We start from the raw sequence: 19,423 nt of genomic DNA on the forward strand, positions 1-19,423 counted from the left end.
TCAGTATTAAAGTTTAATATCAAACAATTTGCTCAATGTTACCAATTTTCAATTACAAAACAGGGTCCAAAAAAATTCCATAAAATATGTTTAGGTGGCTGAACAGAGTCAAGTGCGTTCAGACCGCGAGGGTAAATATCCATAACTTTTTGGTATAAATTATCTACAAAAACTGGTATAAACAATATTCCAATCTTAGTATGGGTTCCACCTAGGATTAGAGACATTTTCAGGGTGACATCCAGCAGGTGTTAAAGTTCATTGCCATTGACACATTGCTGCTGCTGCAGCCTGGCCTTGCGCAGTGCCTCCAGCTGCTTCGCTCTCAGCCACCTCTCCCTGGACAGCGTCGTCTGCCCCGCGCTGAGCGACAGGAACCTGGGGGAGCACAAAGAGCTGGTCAGGAACAGCTCCTGCAGCTGCTGCAACCCACACAGCTCACACCTGTCCCAGCTCAGACCCAGCCCAGCTCAAACCCAGCTGGCCTATAGGAGTAAGAAAGCAAGGGATGAAAGCAGGGAGGGAATACTTTGCCTAACTAAGAATCTCCTCTGCCTTGTTCCTCTGTCTGGCTGGTCTGACACAATTCAGCTGCAGACCAAGTGCTGGCTCAAGCTGCAGCTTGCTGGGAAGCCCTGAGTGGTGACAGGAGCACCACACCCACCTGGCCACCAGCAGCATTTTGTGCAGGTCATCGGCCGTGACGCTCTCGGGGTTGTTCTTGCGCATTTCCACAAAGTCTTCTTCCACTGCCTGGAACAACACAGCGTGGAATTATGGAGCAAACCAGGTCTCCAGGAAGAGATAAGCTTTTGAGGAGATGAACACTGTAACAACTTCTAGATTTCAATGTTTCAACTCATTGCTGCTGAGAAAAACCAGGCTACTTCCCATCTTCGAAAAGAACCCATTTTCAAAATGAGTGTTAGAAAGCAGGTTACATGCACTGTTCCTTAGCTAATAAATTCAGTATATACTTTACAAACCCTTGAAGGCACAGTCAGGATGTGAAAATGCTTCTATTTAGGTTTTGTAAAACTTAAAGGAGAATCACTGGCAGGGCAAGTACAGTAACTGCCTACTAAGGTGCTTTCCACCCAAATAGACCATTGAAAACAAATGAGGGAAGTGTCCCTACCTTGGTCACCTCATCAGATATACTGTAGTCCAGCAGCCTCAACAAACTCAGGTAAATTCGGAATTTGTTCAGCACGGAGGGCAGCACTGCAGTGAGGAGGCTGCTCATGTACTCTTCCATGTTTGGAGGAATTATCTGTGGCTGTAAGTGGACTTGGCAATCTGACTGAAAGAGAAAATCACATTTCATCTCTTTCTACATCCCACTATTTTCTATTCCAAGACTAATTTACTCTCAGAAGCAGAAGTCACTATTTCCCAGAACCAAGGCAAGATAATTCTTGAAACACTCTCCAGCTCACGTTTTGAACAGCTCCTGATCCAAGCAGGAGAGCCAAGGCTCAGTGGACAAAGCTGGCATGTCAGAGAGCAGATGTTTGCAAGCTCAGGCTACTGCAGGGGCAGTGCCACATCCATGCCCATCACCTCAGAACCCACCATGCCTGAGGGAGGCTTGGAGTGCAGCACATCTCTGCAGCTTTACCCACCCCATGGTCCTTCACCACCTCACCATCCCTGTTCAGAAAGGAGGAGGGAAGCTCCAGCTCTGTGTTTTCTGGCCATGAGGGAGCAGGCAGCAGCTACTGCCAGTGGCACACTCTCCCTGGTCACAAGACACGTTTCCTGTCCCCACTTGTCCCTGGCAGAAGCTGGAAGCCCCTCCCATACCGGCAGGAGCGAGCGGCCCTCGGAAGTGATCAGCACATTAATGTTGCATGGGAATTCCATCCGGTGGTAATTGAAGTCATAATCCACCTTCTGCCAAGTGATCAGGTTACCCAGGGCTGTCACATTATGGACACCTGCAAGAGCAAGAACAAACTCCCTGAGCACTGGAGCAAAACAAATGTCAGCCCTGATTGTTGTTTCCCATCTGTTTTTAAGGAGCAACAAGCAGAAGGATTCTGCAATCATCCTGTTCCTTCTTGTGTCTGAGGTGTCTTCCAGACAGAGACAACCACTTCTTAATGAGAATCAAAATTAAGAATTCTTGATTTCAGGCCTAAACTTTGTCTGGCTTAGTACATTTGTACATGAGTTTATAGCTCATGTCTTCATTGGCCCTACAAAGCCAGGTATCTATTTAGAGAGAAAAAACAGAAAAGAAATCTCTCCTCAAAAGCAGAAAAACATCACAAATTTAATTTTGCCGATTTTTTTAATAGTACTCACTTGCCTTAACTGGAATGACGTTATTTAAAATATAAAATGTTAAAATTGACAAATTAACTGGTTGACTCTTGGAATTCTCTCTTTGAAATACCAACATGTACCTGACAAACTGAATTTCTCTTCAGCAGTTACTGCATCAAATGACAAAACTACTGTTATGGTTTTGCCTTTAAATACTTAGTAATAATTTAGTACACTGTAAATAAAGGCAAAGTTAAGAAATAAAGACAAATTTAATATTGGGGTTGACTTCTGGGACATTTTTCCATTTGAAATTTCTAAGCTGTACCTTCCAAGAGTTCCAAACCAACTACTACATCTGAAGACACTCTAGGATTAAATTTTGTTCCCAACGTTGCTGTAAGAAATGAATAATTTGTACTTCTTTACTCTAAATTCAGTAGAAAACAATAACACATCAGCAAAAAAGAAATAAAATTACCAAGCCTCTTTTATCTGCAACTTTTAATACCTAAAATATTATTTTTTCACTAAATGCTGAGTATTTTTAGACATTACAGACAAACTTCTTAGAAAACCTATAAACCAGCACAGCAAGAGTTCTCTCTACATGGGAGTTTATCATATTTTAACTATTGTTTTGGAAACAGACAATACAGAGCTTGTTACTCATTTTACTATTTTCTTTAGCAAAATTTTGTAGCTTTACTAAAGCTGAGTAGCAAAAAGTACTGAAAACTCAAAAGCAATTGGGTAATTTCAATTAGCAACTTTTAAAAGCAGTAAGTAAAAAACCAAAGCAGCTTTCTCCAGATAGCAGTTTTATTTTAAAATTAAGTTACTTGCAGTGATTTCCTGTTGTTTCATAGGATCTCCTGAGTTGGAAGAAACCCATAAGGATCATTGGGCTCCAGTTGCTGGCTCTGCACAGAACAACCCCAGGACTCAAAGACACCTGTACTGTGCATTCTCCAGGTACTGAGCTTTTAATGCAACTCAGCTCTTTTAAGGGAGTTATAATTAAATTAATTTCTAAAGCTCTGCTGAAAGCATGCTACACAGTGCTACATCAGCTTGTAAGATAGAATCCCCACTATTTTTAACACAGTAATAGCAATCTTTTTTCTCCAGTTCTCAGGGATGGTTTCCAGATATACAGTAAAAATGTAGACATAAGGCATCAGCATATGCTTTGCCCACTTCATGCACCATCACAGGAAACTGAAAGGCCACTCCAATGAATCAGAGTTATTTTGGTAAGACAAATTGGGAGAATTTTTTATTAAGTTAGCTGCAGGAAGCTGCTTTAAAGCAGTGAAATAGGATGTAGAAACCACAAACAGTTTTGCACTAGACCCCTTATCAGCGGGACACGATTATCACCACTGCCTTACAACACAGCAGCTTTTAACCTCCCAAATGAGACTGCAGACACCAAAGCTGCGTACCTGCAGTGTCCAGCTGTCCCTGCTCCAGCTGGGTCTCATCTATGACCAGGGAGGTGTTGCTGGCCAGCTGCAGCAGCCCGCTGACCAGGCGGTTGGCCGTGTAGTCCTTGTGAGGGATGAAGCGCGAGTGGTTCATGCTCTCGATGCTCATCCGCAGGTGGTAGGACTGCAATGAGAAACAAACCATCAGCACCTGGGCTGTCCTCCATCTCCCCAGGGAATGCTGCTTTCTGCAGCTACAGCTGGCCTGGGAGCCTGCACAGCAAAGCAAAACTTGGCACTGCAACGTTTTATCCCAAATATCCAAATGCTGTGTATTTCAAAATTTCCCAAAGGAAAATATTGCTGTTAGGAATTCCTATCACCTGTTCTGCACATGAGCTCAATAAAAAATGATTTATTGCAGCAATACTGTTAGTGTGACCCCAAATTGAATTACTATGGCTTTTCTGCAGAGCAGTATCCACAAACTTGAATAAACCCTAATTGTAGCCATGGTATTTTCTGAAAAATCCTTTCCTTAGGATTTTTTCTCCTGAGAAGCTGAGAGGCCTCAGGAACAAAATGTAAACAGTGATTATCTGCTGCTGTGGAATTGTTGATTATCTGCAACAGGTGGATCTGTGATTGGTCTCATGGTTGTTTCTAATTAATGGCCAATCACAGTCCAGCTGTCTCAGACTTTCTGGTCAGTCACAAGCCTTTGTTATTCATTCTTTTTCTATTCTTTGCTAGCCTTCTGATGAAATCCTTTCTTCTATTCTTTTAGTATAGTTTTAATATAATATATATCATAAAATAATAAATCAGCCTTCTGAAACATGGAGTCAACCTTCTCATCTCTTCCCTCATCCTAAGACCCCTGCAAAGACCATCACACACCATAATTTAATGTCTAGACATATCAATCCAGAAAGACCAAATAAAGCATGCAGCATCTGCCTATCAGTTCAATACCTCTGAGGAGAGGATTTCATTGCATATCATCCTAGACGATGAGGCATACAGACTTCAACACACAGGCCAGCCCCATCTCTATTGTTACCTGCTCTCTGCATGGGGAGCAGGAGAGCATCCAGCCTGCCCTGACCAGGCTGTACCAGTGAGAACAGGTCCCCCAGCCCTGCCCAGGCAATGCTTACTGCTGGCACCAGCTGCTGGATGAGGCGGTACAGGTGCTCGGTGAAGGCGCTGCTCCGGGGACAGCCGCTCAGGTTGACGGTGAATTTTCCCAGAGGAAGCACATCCCGTCTGCCATAGCTGCACCAAAAGCAGCACAGGTTAGGCAAACACCTGGCTAACACTGGGTACAGATGTTATCAGCTGGAGCATTGTGTGGTGTCTCTGACAGCCAGCAGGATTTCAGAACACACACACCAAAATCAGCCAGCTCCTCTGGCTTCCTTCTGCAGTGCCCAAGGAGCTGGGCCAGGCTGAAGCTGCTCCTCACAGCACCACACAAAGGCAATAATTTACAGTGCTTGGCACCTGCAATGGCCTTCCAGACATTCTGTTCTCCCTGTAGTCTGCTGTTACGCAGTGAACACACTCCATTCTTTTCCTTTCTGCTGCCCAATCTCAACTTCTCTCCTTATCACACTTGTTCATCTCCTTTACCTGCCCTCAGCTTTCCTCTCCCTCTTCTCACTGTGTATCGTCTCCCCATTCTTGACAACTGTCAACCTTTTTGTGATACCAGCTAAGAGAAAAAATACATGCTATTCTGAGTGTTGGAACTAAAAGAATGAAAACAACTCATTTTGATTTTGAAGACTAATGATTTTGAATGACTAACATTAAATTTGGGCCTGACAGGGATAATTTCTGAAGTATCACACTTAAGATTTTAATCAGTCAAAGGATGCTGCTCTTTCACCCACAGTTTAAATCAACATAAGAATAAATTTCTATCACATGCTAAATAGGTCACTTGAACTTAACATTAAACAGGTTTACATTAAATTAAACAAATTCCCACAATGTACCTTGTAGTACCTAAGGAATAATTCCTGCTGTCAGGAAACGCTGTCTTTGGGAAGCCAGAGGCAGAAAGATGTTTTCATACCTCTGTTTAAAAGTGACTTGGTGATTTTGTCAGCTCTCAAAGCAGCACTGAAAGTACACACTGCCATAAAGCTGGTCTTTTATTAATATTTACTTTTATTTCAGACACTGAAATCTGCCTTTGTGTGTATTGTGGCAGGACAACTCTACCTGCACAAAGTACCACGGAAATAAATATTATTTAAGCTATTTCTGCCATTTATTTACAGACTGGTGAAAAACCCCATAGAAGGAGAATTCTTTTAAATGATCAATACATAAATTCTCAGCACACATGTAAATACTTACACTGTAGAAATGAGATGCAGTATCAGGTATTCAGCAGCCAAACTATCTCCCAAGAGGGCATGGGTGAGGAACCCCAGCAACTCTGCTCTCACTGGTGACAGCTCAGACATGAAATTAGAAACAACTGGCAAAAGAGCAGAGGACAAGTGTCAGAAAATGTCATTGTTTCTCACCCTCTTCCCTCTAAATAAATTTGACTTTCTGTCATAGTTTGATGAAGAAAAATGTTTATTCCAAAGCAGTCAAGGAAAAAAACCCAAATGCTCATTGGTTTTTTCAACTGGCTTTGGACAACCTGAATCATTCAACACTTCTTAGAAATTATTTTTTAAAAAGATTAGATATTGTGTAATGCATTTTCAGCAGAGTATAAAGTTCAGAGCCAGATTTATAAAATCCATAGCTGCTCTGTTTTATATTAAAGGCAGAAAAAACTTCTTACATATTACTCAGAATAAGCAATATAAGGCACTCAAAGAAGAAAGTCATAAATACCAGAGGTCTGAACGCAGTAATTCAATGAAAAAAATAACAGCCAAACAAGAAATAGCACAGTTGCTTAAAAGCAGAATTGCCTTATTTTGTGCACTGTATTAAGAGTCTCTATATTATCAGAATGTTTCTTATTTCCAGTATCACACTAAAATGGCAATCTAATTTTCCAGCAATTCACAACTCAGTTTGAAAACAAATCAAATCTTATGGCTGAACAACTTGGTAAAATCCTTGGGCACGTAGAATGCAAAACCAAACTCCACATAAATCACTTTTATTTCAGCCAAATAAAATGTAAACATCACATAAACACAAACATCTGCATCCTGTGCAGCACTGCATGGCTCTTCCATTTCCCAAGATTTAAATTCAAACCCTGCTGTTGAGGCATTTTGCCTCTGAGCAAAGCAGTATTTGTTCAGATGTCCTGGAAAGCACCCAGACACTCACAGGTTTTGCTCTCCTCTTCGTTAAGGCAGGCAGGCAGCAAGGGGTTAATGTGTTGCAACTTCTGTGCCAAAATGACGTGGATCCTGGGCACTAAGGAGGCCGGGGGGCTGTGCACCCTCTGCTCCTCCATGGTGTCCATGCACTCCATAGGATCCAGGCTGGAGCTGTCCCTGTGGAGAGGGCACAGCACAGCTGGACTCAGAAACATCCCACGGGAATTTCTGTCCCTCTGAGCCACAGCAGCTGGAACCAGGCCAGGAACAGAGGAACAAACAACATCGGCTCCCAGCTCCTGCTAACTCCTCCCACATTCAAACCACCTTCTTCAGCATCTTTATAAACATCACAAATACTGAATTACAATTACATAATGACATATTAACAGCAAAGCAGGCTTGACCCAAAATATCTGGATTCTATTATTTTCAGAAAATAATCAAGCCATATTTTTCTGAAGAAAAAACCAAACAACCCAACAAAAAACCCTCAAACAAAATCACATTTATTATTTGCTGCATATAGGCTGTAGCTTCAAGTAAAATATGTACGACACTGTTCTGTCCAGCCTGTACTGAAGTCTAAACAGAAGCTTTTAAAAAAATAAGACCATTTATTACATTTGTCTCTGTAAGCACATGTGGGATTTTCACATCCCACCAGGTTCTGGAGCATGACAAAATCTTCTAGACAGTCACATCACATCTCTATCACTGGCTGAGTAAAAGAACTGTGAATAAATAAACCCTAATGTACCTCTGCTGGAACCTGGAGGTATTACCTCTTAATTTCAGAGTTCAGATACATAAGCTTTGCTCTCCCTAAAAATGTCTTACAAAATTTCTTCCAGGTCGTTTTCATTTGTCATTTTCATTTTCAGAAAGTAAAATCCCTAAAGTGACTCTATCAGATGACAGTGAAGTTTAGAACAAATTTCATCTTCTTGTACTGGTTTTAAAAACTGTCAGGATTTATTACTTCAAAGCCACTTCAGCAGTTCATCCACACACTATCCACTCTCTTTCCATTAAAAGAGATTGCTTTTGTTTGTATTCAAAATGTTGCTAAATGCCACCATTTTGTCTTCTTGTTACAGAATGACACAGGAAAAAACCCACAAGCACCTGTGACAGAGCAACTGAGCTGTCAGTCTGGGATTAGCTGTCACACAGATGATAACAAAAAGCAGCTGACCAGGCTGAGGTAATTTTTAAGAAGTTGGCACTATAAAGGATTCACACTGCACTCTGGGTGTCCTATTTGCCAGACAGATGAACAAACTCACAAACAGAAATGAGTCAGAGTGCAATGGTTCAAGACATCAGCAGTATTTATGTTAGATTTTGGTCAAGAGTTTTATTTTGAAAATTGACTTCTTGCATCCTACGTAATTTGCATTTTGTCAGGCAAGGAATTGCAGAACAGCAGGTGAAATGGGAAGTTTCTATCAGTGGACTAAGAAGATGAGATACCTTAATTAATGAAAAATCAACCCATTTGTTACTCATTTTGGTCACTATCACTCTACATGCAGACATGCAAACTTTTTTTTATATTCTTCAGAAATGTTTACATTTCTGGTAACAACTTCCATAGACTTAGAAATTACTTCAAAAGGACATTTATAATTTTAAAACTTCCTTGAAAGCTTTGTTCACTACTCACTCATTCATTGAAAGTTTAGTACACATAAAAGTACAAAAACATTTAGCTATAGAAGCATTTTCTGCTTTACAGACTGTACAGCAACCTAAAAAAAGATGCACTGGGTATCCAAGGATATGGATGTACCAGAGCACATTGGACTTCAGTTTCCAGGATGCTGGATATAACACTTTCCTCATCAAGCTATTTTAAAGCAACAAAATTCACTTCTCAAGCATAATTATCATGTACTTACACATTTCCCTGTCTGCTCACTGCAATAAAAACCTGCATTTCAGGGCAGCCTTACCTCTCTTCACTGTTCACTATGCTCAGCACTGGGTCCACAGACAGAACACCAAACACCTCCAGCACATCATTGACTTTGAAGCTCTCCCAGCTCTCATAGATCTGTCCCAAACAGAAAATAAAAAATAAAATGCTGAGGCAGATGGGCCAGATGCAGGCCAGCAGAAAAACTGTCAGACAAGGGAAACTCAGGAGACTCAGCTGTGGCCTGAGAACAGTCTGAGTGAAGAGGTCTCCCCTTGCCCTCAGTGTCAGTAAGCTTACACTGGGAAAGGGAGCTGGCAGGGAGTTCACAGGAGTTTTATGATTCCATGCTTTTTCTATAGGCATTCTTGGCCAAACAAGTGTAAACAACTGTATTCTAATCTGATTCATCAAGATTTGCTAAATAAGAGAGAAGTCAATACAGCAACAGCAGAGACATTTTGTGTACAGTTTCACAGTAATGTAACAAAGCAGTGAATCAAGGACTATTTCAAATTCAACACACAAATGTGTAGTTTATTGGATTTTCAGCTTGGTTTTTCACAGCTGTTTTTTAATTAGAGGAAATATCCTAAAAGAAAAATACCAGGGCTCAATACCAGAAGCACCCTCAAGCATCTAATACTGGAATCTTTTTTTAACTAAATGGGGTGAGAAGGTGCAAGCTCTAATAAATGCTGCTGAAGGATTCCAGCAATTCAAACGCAGCACTCAGGAAGGGAAACACTATGCTAGTGAAGAGAAAGAATGTAATTATCCCTGAAAACAAAATTCTGGATTTGAGATGCATTTCTGTGCCTACAAACCACTGCAAGGCTGATTGTGTCTGGCTCACAGAGAGCACAGCCCTGCTCATCAGCTCTCCATCTCTCACCTTTACAAGACATGCTGGTCCCTTCTCTCCTGGCAAGGGAAAATTTAGGTCAAGTGGAGGGGAGCAGTTGGGAGAAATGACATGATGACCTGCAGAGGCTTCTGTTTCTAATCTCTTTGGCTCCACACATCCATGGATATCACCTCCACTGCCTGAAAAACAGGATTTGCAGGCTTTTCAAACAGAAATGCAGAGCTGAAGAACTTTCTTCAGTGAGCAACACAGAATAAAACTAATTTAACAAGACATCTGAGACAAGAATATTTAATAATGCAATATACTTGACAGAATATACTCTTAATATGAGAATTCTCACAAGTGCATGTTACATGTAATCAAGTTAAGCGTGATAGAGAGTTCTGGCAAAGATCTGTGTGTCTTGGAAATTCAAACATGGTCAGAAATCTGATTTTCAAAATGCAATGTTTAAACCAGGGGAATGTTTTTTTTTTTCCTACAGTCCATAGGACTTCAAAAGTAATATTTTTCTGCACTTGATGGATAAAAAACCAGAATATGCATAAACCCCAGTTTATATAAAAAATTTCTATAGATTGTCAGCAAGTCATACAACACACATATAACACTATAGGCTCTCCCACACTCCTTCAAATCAAACCACTGACTTCAACAAAGCCTCCAAATCATAAAGGTGGCGACAACAATGATTAAATAATAACAATAATAATTAAAAAGGTTGCCAATATTTCAGTTTTTAGCAATGAATTTTTGCCAAATCCTGGAAAGATATCAGAACAACCATTCAGCAACTCTTACCCATGTGCTGCTCCTTCTGTTTGGAGGGATGCAGGTCCATGTCCTCATCCTCCTCGTAGCTCCTCTTGTGGCGGCTGGGGGTGTAGGAGGTGGAGGGGCTCACTCGGGCCTGGCTGGCACTGATGTAGGCATGCGGCCAAGGGTTAAGGAAGCCTTAGACTGAGCAGGGAAACTCACCCACACTAAGGTTTAGTTGTTGGCTTTTTTTAAACAAAATCCTAATCTTAATATGCTCAGCTACAGGTGTTTTGTAGGAGACTCTCACTGTGTAAGTGTCCCGCTGTAGAAAATGCCAATGGCTCAACTGAAGTTTCTCTTTTCCTAAGTCTTTGCAACTAGAAATTAAGAGAAATTTGCAAGAATCTCCCAAGCAAAAACATCTACTAAATCAAAACAAATGCTCCTAAATTCATTTGCATCCTCTTCATACATATTACACACCATCAACCTTATCTTTTTTCTCTTTCTACACCTATCACCTCTCCAGATTCACTTAAAAAAAAGAAATTTTAAATGAACTTATTCCTTAAATCTAATTCATTAGTTGGTGACCACTGATTGTATAACAAAACACTGGCTCATTCAAAAAAGATATTTCCTTCACCCATGCTGATTCACCAGGCACTGGAACACAGTAGAAAGTCTGTCTCTCTGAGGTGACTGTTTGTGGGGAGTTCAAATCAATTTCCTGCTGAGGCTGGAATCCCAAGAGAAATTTTGTTCAAAATCTGATTACAGTTTGTTTTCTTTTTTTAAACTAACCCCACAGATTCACTCAGCCAGAAGTTACAATTAACATGTAAGACTACATAACTCAGGAAAAAGTGAATATGTAATGTTTTGATTCAAATTGCACTGCACTACCAAAAGCAACTATTTTCCATAGCAGACAGTTTCAAGGTCATGGGCACGCCCCCCTCCACTCAACCAAAACAAATTTTAAATACAACAGAAACAGCTGGAAGCCTGCTGAAATTAGAATGCCAGTGAGCAGTTATGAATACTCTGCTTTCCAAACCAAAGATTGACTTTGCATTTAGAGCAGTATCTTCAGGAATCCATTGCCAAGGACCAAAGAAGCTCTGTCACACATAAAACCACAACTTTCCATTCCAGTATTTCTTCTCTAAGGTCATATAAGCTATAGAACTTACCCCACATTCTGCCACGTCTCTGTATTTACCAAAATGCAAAACCTGTCAAGAGGGAAAAGGCAATACAATCATTCTGTTTCTGACAGCATCCTGAACAAGAATCACACCAAAATCACTGAAGTCCAAAGTCCCTCACAGACATCCTGCCAAACCTTTCACCATTTTAACATTTTCTATTCCTCAACAGAAATGTAACAGGTTATATTTTACTGATGCCACTTGAGCTGAACACAGTTACTATCAGTGTCCACACTCCACAGGTTTAGCTCACAAACTAGAGAAATCCAAGGACCAGAATGAGTAAAATGACAAACATTTGCTAAAATAGTAACTCAGTATTTCACTTACACGCGCATTTGTGTTTGGGTCAACTGTTTCATAGACTCCCATGTAAAACTCAGGATCAAACATATCTTGGACCATGCAGCGAAATTTCACTAAGCTGTTGGGTTTTAGGTAATGTACAGGAACATCATTCAGTGATGGGACCTGTGAAAAAAGAGACTGTTCTATACAACTGCTATATATTGAGCAGTGCCCTGAAGTGAGCCAAAACCAGCACAAAAACTTAATTCTCCGACCATTCAGTATATCCTCCTCATCAAACCCCTATATTTACAGCACACTTAATATTTTCTGAGTGCATTCCCATCCCAATTTAAGCAGTAACAAAGTGTATCTATCCCAACACCTTCCTGCAATGGCTGCCACAGATAATTGTTACAATTCTTAACAGTTCCCAAATTCTTCCAGTCCCAAATAGTGGACTATGAAAGAAGTGGTTATAGGTCACTGGAACTGTATGAAAACTGTACAATATTTGAAACTAACTTTTAAATTTAGAATTACTGCAGCTGCAAGATTAAACAGAATTTATTACTTATCTTATTTCTACTTAACAGCACTTCCACCATGTGCTATGTACCAGCAGTACTAGAGCAATTTGCATGCACAATTTCTTATAACAAAGGGTCCTGGAAAACCTGTATGTTAATTTCCAAGTCCACATTGGGGAAGTCTTTTTCACACAGTTTTACATGACAATGGGAAAATAGAAAGAAAAAAAACCAATGCCTAAGCACGTGGTATAACTTCAAAGAACTTGCAATATGAATAGGGTTTTCTTAAATCTGAAGAGAAAATATTTGTTGAAAAAGTCCACATCCAACATTAAAATGCAACAAAAACCATAAGTAGCACTATAGGAAGTGGCATTTTAGCAAAAGTGTATCCCCTCATGTTTTTTTTGAGTAAGAAAATATGATTTCAATTCCTTCTGATGTTGTAAATTTTACTCAATTTTGCCATTAATGCTTTGATTTAGGCAACCATTTTATACTAAATACAGAATAGTTTCACAGACAGAGAAAGAAACATAATTTTCACCTGGTTTTAGTGACAGGTAGAGCAGATTTGATCTAAGTTTCTAATCTCCTTATCAGTCCTATCATGTCATTTCTGCTACAGGCTTTTAGAAAAGTATCAGCTTTTGAACTCAACTCTGCACACTTCATTTTTAAAACCTAAAGCGCAGCTTCCCTGTGCTTTAAAATGCACAAACCAGGCCTGACCCAGCCCAATAAAGCACAGTTTTAGTAGGAAAAGCATTTTTCCCTTAAAACCTGAAGGTCCAGGCAACAATTTGTTCAATCCACACAAGTTTTGCATTGTGATAAAAGCTCCTGAGAGAAGAGGTTTATGACCAGCAGCTCGTGGTGCACAGTGAGGACTCACACTTCCCCAAAAATGACAATATTTGTCATCTCCTGCCACCTACTGACTGTGCTACGGAGTGGCAGCACCCGGCAGCGATGGCCGGGGGGAAGGAGGGTGCTGAAGGCAGGAGATGGACGGGCTGGGATTTCACATCCCGGCTCTGCACTCAGGTTAAGGCAGCCGAGGTGCAAATTCCACATCCCAAAGCCTGGGCCTGAAATTCAGCTGCACGCTTATCGCGAAATTGCAGGACTTTATCAAAAGCAAGCCACTGCAATAAAGTGTAAAAAACAACAAAACTTAAGAAAAAGTATAACTCGGAAAGAAAAAAAAAACACTCTTACCCAGTTAGTAGCATTATTTTCTTTTAATTTCTCCTTGAAGTATTCAGTTACCTTCTTCTGCCAGTCAGAGTTTGGAGCATTTTGGGCTACAAAAAACAACATATCAACGAGCTCGTTATCACCACGTAAGAGACTTTTACCCAGCATTCTCCCAGCACATCAAACAAACCCAACTTTCACTTCTATCTTAGGGAAGGTGAGTGCATCTCAGACTAATTTATTCCCCTTGCAATTCACTCACTTCCCATTTCAAACCCCTCAAGAAGCACAGAGCCATTCCTGGGAGCGAGGGAAAGCTCCGCAACACCGCAGCGGGGACGGGCAGGAGCCGAGGCACCGCAAATTTTAATGTCGGTATTCTTTTAGGGAAGATTAAACCCTGATTTAATTTTCAGTGTCTAAAATAACAGTAAATAATCTTAAAAAAAAAAAAATTAAGCTGCGGCTGATAGCGCTGGTACCACCAGCACCGCTCGGCAGCGCGGGCAGCCAGCACGCGTTCCTGCCGAAATCCAGAGATACACGAGATACACGAAACACACGCTGTATACGAGATATATAAGATATAAAACAGATACATAAGACACAGAGCCGGCCCCGCCACCACCCCACGAGGGAAAGCGCCGTCCGGTTCCGGGCGCCCGCGGGGCGCTCCCGCAGCCGCCCAGGGACGCGGGCCCCGCCTCACCGAAGATGCCTTGCACGATGCTCAGCGGGCTGTTCAGCCAGTCGCCCACGCACGGCATGGCGGGGTCGCGCCACGCCGCGGGGCTGCCGGCACCCTGCGGCCGCCAACTCCCGCTCGCCAGCCCAGCGCGGGGATCACCGCCGCTTCCTCCTCCTCCTCCTCTTTGCCCTCCTCCTCCTCTTCCTGCGGGAATGGCGGCCGGGCCCGCCTCCCGCCCCTCACGGCTGCGCGCGGCCGCCGCCGCCATCTTGGGTGAGGGCGGAAGGGGCCGGGGCAGGGACGTGGCCGGGGCGCGGCTATGGCGGCGGCGAAGCCCGGGGGAAGCACCGGCAGCAGCACCAACCTGCTCTTCTCCTCCTCCGCCACCGAGTTCAGCTTCAACGTGCCCTTCATCCCCGTCAGCCAAGCGCCGGCCGCGCCGCCCGGCCCCGCGCTGCTGCCCGCCGGTACGGAGAGAGGGAGAGCGGGAGGGAGGGCAGCCGGGAGCGCTGGGGATGTGCGGGGTCCCGCCGGGTCCCGCCACCCTCGGGAAGGGGCGGTGGGGACGGCGGAGTCCCCAGAGCCGAACCGGGGCTCCAGGGGGGGCTGCGGGCCGGGGGGGCTGGTCCGTGTGGGCTGGAGCCGGCGCTGGGATGCCCGAGCCGGGTGTCCCTGGTGGTGCCTCACGAGAGACACTGCTCGGGATTACATTTTCCGCTTTCCGGCACTTAATTTCTTCTACTTCCCCCTGCTTAATGCCTGTGTGTGGGGGGTTTAGCGCTGTGTCTAAGGACGGGCACTGATCATCCGCTTGCAGCTCAGCGACGCGTCAGTGCTTCCATTCAGTGCGTACTGAATGTTTTTGTGGTTTTTAAACCCCTCTCTTATGTTATCTGCTCTTTCCCCGGTTTGAAAATAGCACGTTAAGCAGCCACCTTAAATATCCTTGCTAATTTAATCCTGGTTCTAATATCCTTTTCTTTAATGGTGTTCCCAACACATGCGCGTGTAACTTAAAATCTGGTGTTCAGGCAGTTTCAGATAAAGGAACGAATTTTTTTGGGAATGTGTTCAGTCAGAGATTAAAGCTCGAAGCATTAGAAATGTATCTAGAAACCAGATATTTCAAATTTTACTGTGTTGTGCATGTTGGGATTGGACTAATGACCTTTGAAGGTCCCTTTTAACCCAAACTGTTTTATGCTGAGTCTTCAAGACTTCATTTCAGTACTGTTGTCTCTTAGCTAAAATAAGTATTAATATAGCTGGAAATCAGTGCAGTACTTCTCTGTAGATTTAATAAAATGTTTGCCAAGTATGGCTTTGGAATAGTTTTTTAGATCAACTACATTTTTTGGATAGGAGGGATAAAAGCATTAAAATATTATTTCTATTTACTTGAGCTATCTAGGTAGTTGATACATTCACTGATTCCTTTGTGCAATCCTCATAGTTTTTCTTTCATGCAAATAGACATTAATTTTTCATTAAGAAAATAAAACAATTTTTAAATGCTGGTCTGGCTAGTAGCTTTACACAAATGGCTGTCCTGGCAATTTCCAGAACATTTTGAAGCTGGAGACAAAATCTGATGGGATTTGCTTAATGTGGTGAATCTTTTTCTCTCCATGTGACTTAAAATTTGATCAGATGAGGATCCATGGTTTTGCAGCTGGAGTGAATGTCAGTGTTAGAGGTTGTGCCCCATTGTATGTCAGTCCAAGTAAGGCCCATGTCCTATTGAATGTTCTGTTTCCACAGTGAAGTGTACTCATCATCTCTCCAGCCAGGTATTGCTGGGATCTTCTTGCTGAGTGGAATATTTTGCATTTGTAACCATAATTTTAAATTGTGTAAAATGTAATAAGAATCAATGCAGGGATTTGTTTGACACCTGACAGCCACCATTAGGGAGCTGTGTGCAGTCATTCATTTGTTTATCTGTCTCCAAGAGTGGTTAGTTAGTGGTTTGAGCTGTGCAGTTTGACAGTGAGATGCATTCTCTGGCTCAGGTGTGGATGATGTAATCAATATATTTACTCTAAGATGGGAGGAGTATTCCCAGTGAGGACATGGGCTGATGTCACTGGTGGTTCTCTGGTGACAGTCTGTGAATGACAAAGCTCTGCCTCCTGTGGGGAGGGATGCACAGGAGCTTGACACAGTCACAGGTGAAGAAAGATTGTTCTGTGCATGGGGAGAACACATATCAAAGCTGTGCACTCATTTATTTACATTTGTATGACGTGCTTGTTTGTACGACATAATTAGTGCAAAATTAGGAAAAGTCAAGATAAACAGTAATGTTTGGTGTTGGAAAACTGCATATGTGTACATTTATACCTATAGGGATTTTTTAGGCAGAACTTTTGTCACCCTCATTTTGCAAGGAAAGCTGCACTTTGGCTGAATCTCCAAAACCTATTTGAAACTGGAGAATAGTAGGTGCTTTGTGAACATTCATTTGCTAAAGGCCCTGAGAGCTCTTGGGCACACTGCTGCATCTTTGTGGTGGCCTGACATGGTGAGGTGAAGGGCCTGCTCTGCTGCCAGTTGTTTGGGGAAGCTGAGAGTCAACAGTGTGGTTTGCAGTGTGCAAACTCTGTCCCACACTGTTTTTGAGATGTGAAAGGAAGGTGGATTTTATTGTTTAGAGGCTGAGACCTTTTATTTAGTATAAATGGCTACTGCTTTCAGCTGGGAGATAATCCCCAGGCCTGACTTTAGAGTGGTCACTGGGTCTAAGTGATTTCAGCATTCTTCACAGAGAGATTTTGGTTCTGTTCCTCAAAGTGGGATCAAGTGCTGTAAGGGAAAGCAAGAGGAATTTGAGGCAGGTGATGCCTCAAATTAACTCTGCACAGACTAAATGAAAGATGGTTAAAATAGTTCTTTTTAATCTTGGCAGCTGCCTCTTTTATGATTAATTAATTAGAACAGCAGCTTCCTAGGGAGACTTCTCAGTGGATTCCCCTGTACTCCCTTGGTGCTCCCTATTACAGTTGTGTTGGCTGTGGATAAAGGCATTTGTTGTTGGCTGCTCACAGCTGCAGACTCTTGGTCTCTCTGCCTGGGGACTGAGCAGCAGAGATGCTCCCCACAGCTTGGGCTCATGTGATTGCCAGGCAGGTGAAACACTGAAAATATCTGCTGATTTCTGCAGATGGCACTGACTCCTGTTCCCTCAGGAGGCAGTGCTGCTCAGGCCATCACAGCCTGACGTGAGCTTGCTGTGAGACCTCGAATCATGACAAACCTCTTTGTTCCCATTTGTTCCTAGATCACCAAAAAGTAGAAAACCGTGGTTGATCAGGACTTCTTTTATTTATTTTCTCCATGTGGAAGAGCATTCATGGCCTTGCATCTTTTTAAATCCTCTCCTGCAATTATGCAGAACGATTTTTCTGCGTCAGAGATGGAGCTTTTATGCAAGTCTAGAGTAGGATTTTTACAGGGAACTGGGCTAAGTCCTGCTCATTAAGTGGCTTGGGATCATGAGTTGTAGCCACCTTGCAAGTTAGATGAGAAACCTTGAGAGGGCTCTGCTGAAGGAGCAGGCAAGAATGGATGGTTTAACCTGTAAGTTTGTCCTACTTAGGAATGTTTTTAAGCTCTATCCTAAAAATAGGTGCATAAAGTCCTATGCTTAGTAGATGTTTTCATGGTGAAAGGATATGAACCAAGGTTGCTCTTGCTTTTGAGGGATGAGTGAAATTAGAAGGGATTTTAGTGTCTGCCACATTGCCCTGGGAAGGTCCTGGCTCCAGTTATATTTTGGTTTCTTATTTAATATATGTTGCTTTTTTTGTGTACACTGAGTGACTTTCATGGTCCATTTTAAATGTTCTTGAACACTTGGTGTCTTTTGTTTCATTTTATGATGTGCTGAATCAAGGATGTGTAAGCTTTATGGGGACCAACAGTTTTGGCCATAGCTGATGGTGTTACAGAACATTGTGACCCCATGCAGTGATTTGAAGCTCTCACAAGATTTCTGGTGATCCTTTTGTTTTTGCAGATGATTCTGGGGACGTTGGGGAAGAGGACAGCTTCTTGGGTCAGACATCAGCCAGCCCCAACCCACCACAGACTTTCAGCTACTTCTCTCAAGTTCCCAGCAGCAGTGATCCCTTTGGGAATATTGGGCAGCCACCCTTAACAACTGTTTCAACCCCTGTCGGAGCACCAGCCTTCCCCAGACCTCCCACTTCACTTCCACTCGTGTCTGGCTCCCAGGATGGGCAAAATGCCTTTTCACCACATATTCCCAAATCCCAGGCTTACAGTGCCCCACCCACTTCTCAGGTGGGAATGGCCCCATACCAGCCCCCTCAGCAGAGCTGTCCCCCTCCTGCCAGCACTGCCCTGCCCGTGGGGACCCCTCAGCAGCAGGGCTACAACCCCTACAGGCACACCACCCTGAGCAGCAGGGCCAACCCCTACCTCACCCCACCCCAGCTGCAGCAGAGCCACCCCCCTGCCACAGCGTCCCCTGTGCCACCCGTGCAGATGTACCAGACACCCCCGGGGCCACTGACACAGGTATGTGACTCCTCCTGGCTGCCACAGCAGAACAAGTCACTTTCCTCTTTCAGCTGTGTGTTTTATCTTTTTGAGATTTTTCTTCTCTGCAAAGAAGAAGTCTTGAACTGTTTATAACAGCAAAAGCTTTTCACTGGAAGTAGCTTGGAACTCGTGTTCCAGGAAGTCTTCCTGATCTTTGAAGTGTGTGTAGCCTGAGGCTGTAGCTCAGTGAGCCTCTGGGCATCAGAAACAAAATCAGGTTGTGAAGTTCTGTTGCTTTTTTCTGTGGATTTCTGAGTTTGTTGAGTTTCAGCTGTGTTGCTGCATTTTTTGTGCCTCAGCTTTAAATCAGGTCATTCAGCCACTTCAAAGATATGGGCTAAAATCTCTTTCTAAGCTGTTTTTTTTGGTGAAGC

At 42.8% G+C, this 19,423-nt stretch overlaps 2 protein-coding genes across 4 annotated transcripts in view; one reads left to right on the forward strand and one right to left on the reverse strand.

Moving 5' to 3' along the window:
* On the reverse strand, positions 1-15,171 carry MCMBP (minichromosome maintenance complex binding protein). 3 transcript variants are annotated; one of them, XM_030951102.1, is made up of 16 exons: positions 14,848-15,171; positions 13,817-13,902; positions 12,105-12,245; positions 11,757-11,798; positions 11,198-11,299; positions 10,603-10,732; positions 9,826-9,977; positions 8,968-9,068; positions 7,017-7,186; positions 6,072-6,195; positions 4,862-4,979; positions 3,720-3,885; positions 1,807-1,940; positions 1,139-1,303; positions 665-753; positions 1-378 (listed from the first exon to the last, which is right to left on the reverse strand). In XM_030951102.1, the coding sequence occupies exons 3-16, from the start codon at positions 12,177-12,179 to the stop codon at positions 252-254; spliced, it is 1,695 nt and encodes a 564-aa protein (XP_030806962.1). In that variant the 5' UTR covers positions 12,180-12,245; positions 13,817-13,902; positions 14,848-15,171; the 3' UTR covers positions 1-251. The 3 variants fall into 3 exon arrangements, with proteins under 3 accessions (XP_030806962.1, XP_030806961.1, XP_030806960.1); XM_030951101.1 differs by lacking the exon at positions 14,848-15,171 and adding an exon at positions 14,505-14,676 and having other exon boundaries at positions 10,603-10,726; XM_030951100.1 differs by lacking the exon at positions 14,848-15,171 and adding an exon at positions 14,505-14,676.
* SEC23IP (SEC23 interacting protein) overlaps positions 14,762-19,423 on the forward strand; it is a 21,666-nt gene continuing 17,004 nt past the window's right edge. Inside the window, exons 1-2 of the mRNA XM_030951099.1 lie at positions 14,762-14,950; positions 18,502-19,025. Coding sequence (XP_030806959.1) covers positions 14,803-14,950; positions 18,502-19,025 — 672 coding nt within the window. The 5' untranslated portion in view covers positions 14,762-14,802. The remainder of the gene's footprint in view (positions 14,951-18,501; positions 19,026-19,423) is intronic.

Source organism: Camarhynchus parvulus, chromosome 6, assembly GCF_901933205.1.
Source record: "Camarhynchus parvulus chromosome 6, STF_HiC, whole genome shotgun sequence".
In the NCBI taxonomy this organism is placed as follows: Eukaryota; Metazoa; Chordata; class Aves; order Passeriformes; family Thraupidae; genus Camarhynchus; species Camarhynchus parvulus.

Excerpts from the sequence above, each read along its gene's own strand:
- MCMBP (XM_030951100.1), bottom strand. The coding sequence starts at position 14,562 with ATGCCGTGCGTGGGCGACTGGCTGAACAGCCCGCTGAGCATCGTGCAA. Across the intron at positions 4,980-6,071 it reads CTGCATCTCATTTCTACAGT|CTATGGCAGACGGGATGTGC; the intron begins GTAAGTATTTAC and ends CTTTTGGTGCAG. Across the intron at positions 3,886-4,861 it reads TCCAGCAGCTGGTGCCAGCA|TCCTACCACCTGCGGATGAG; the intron begins GTAAGCATTGCC and ends TTCTCATTGCAG.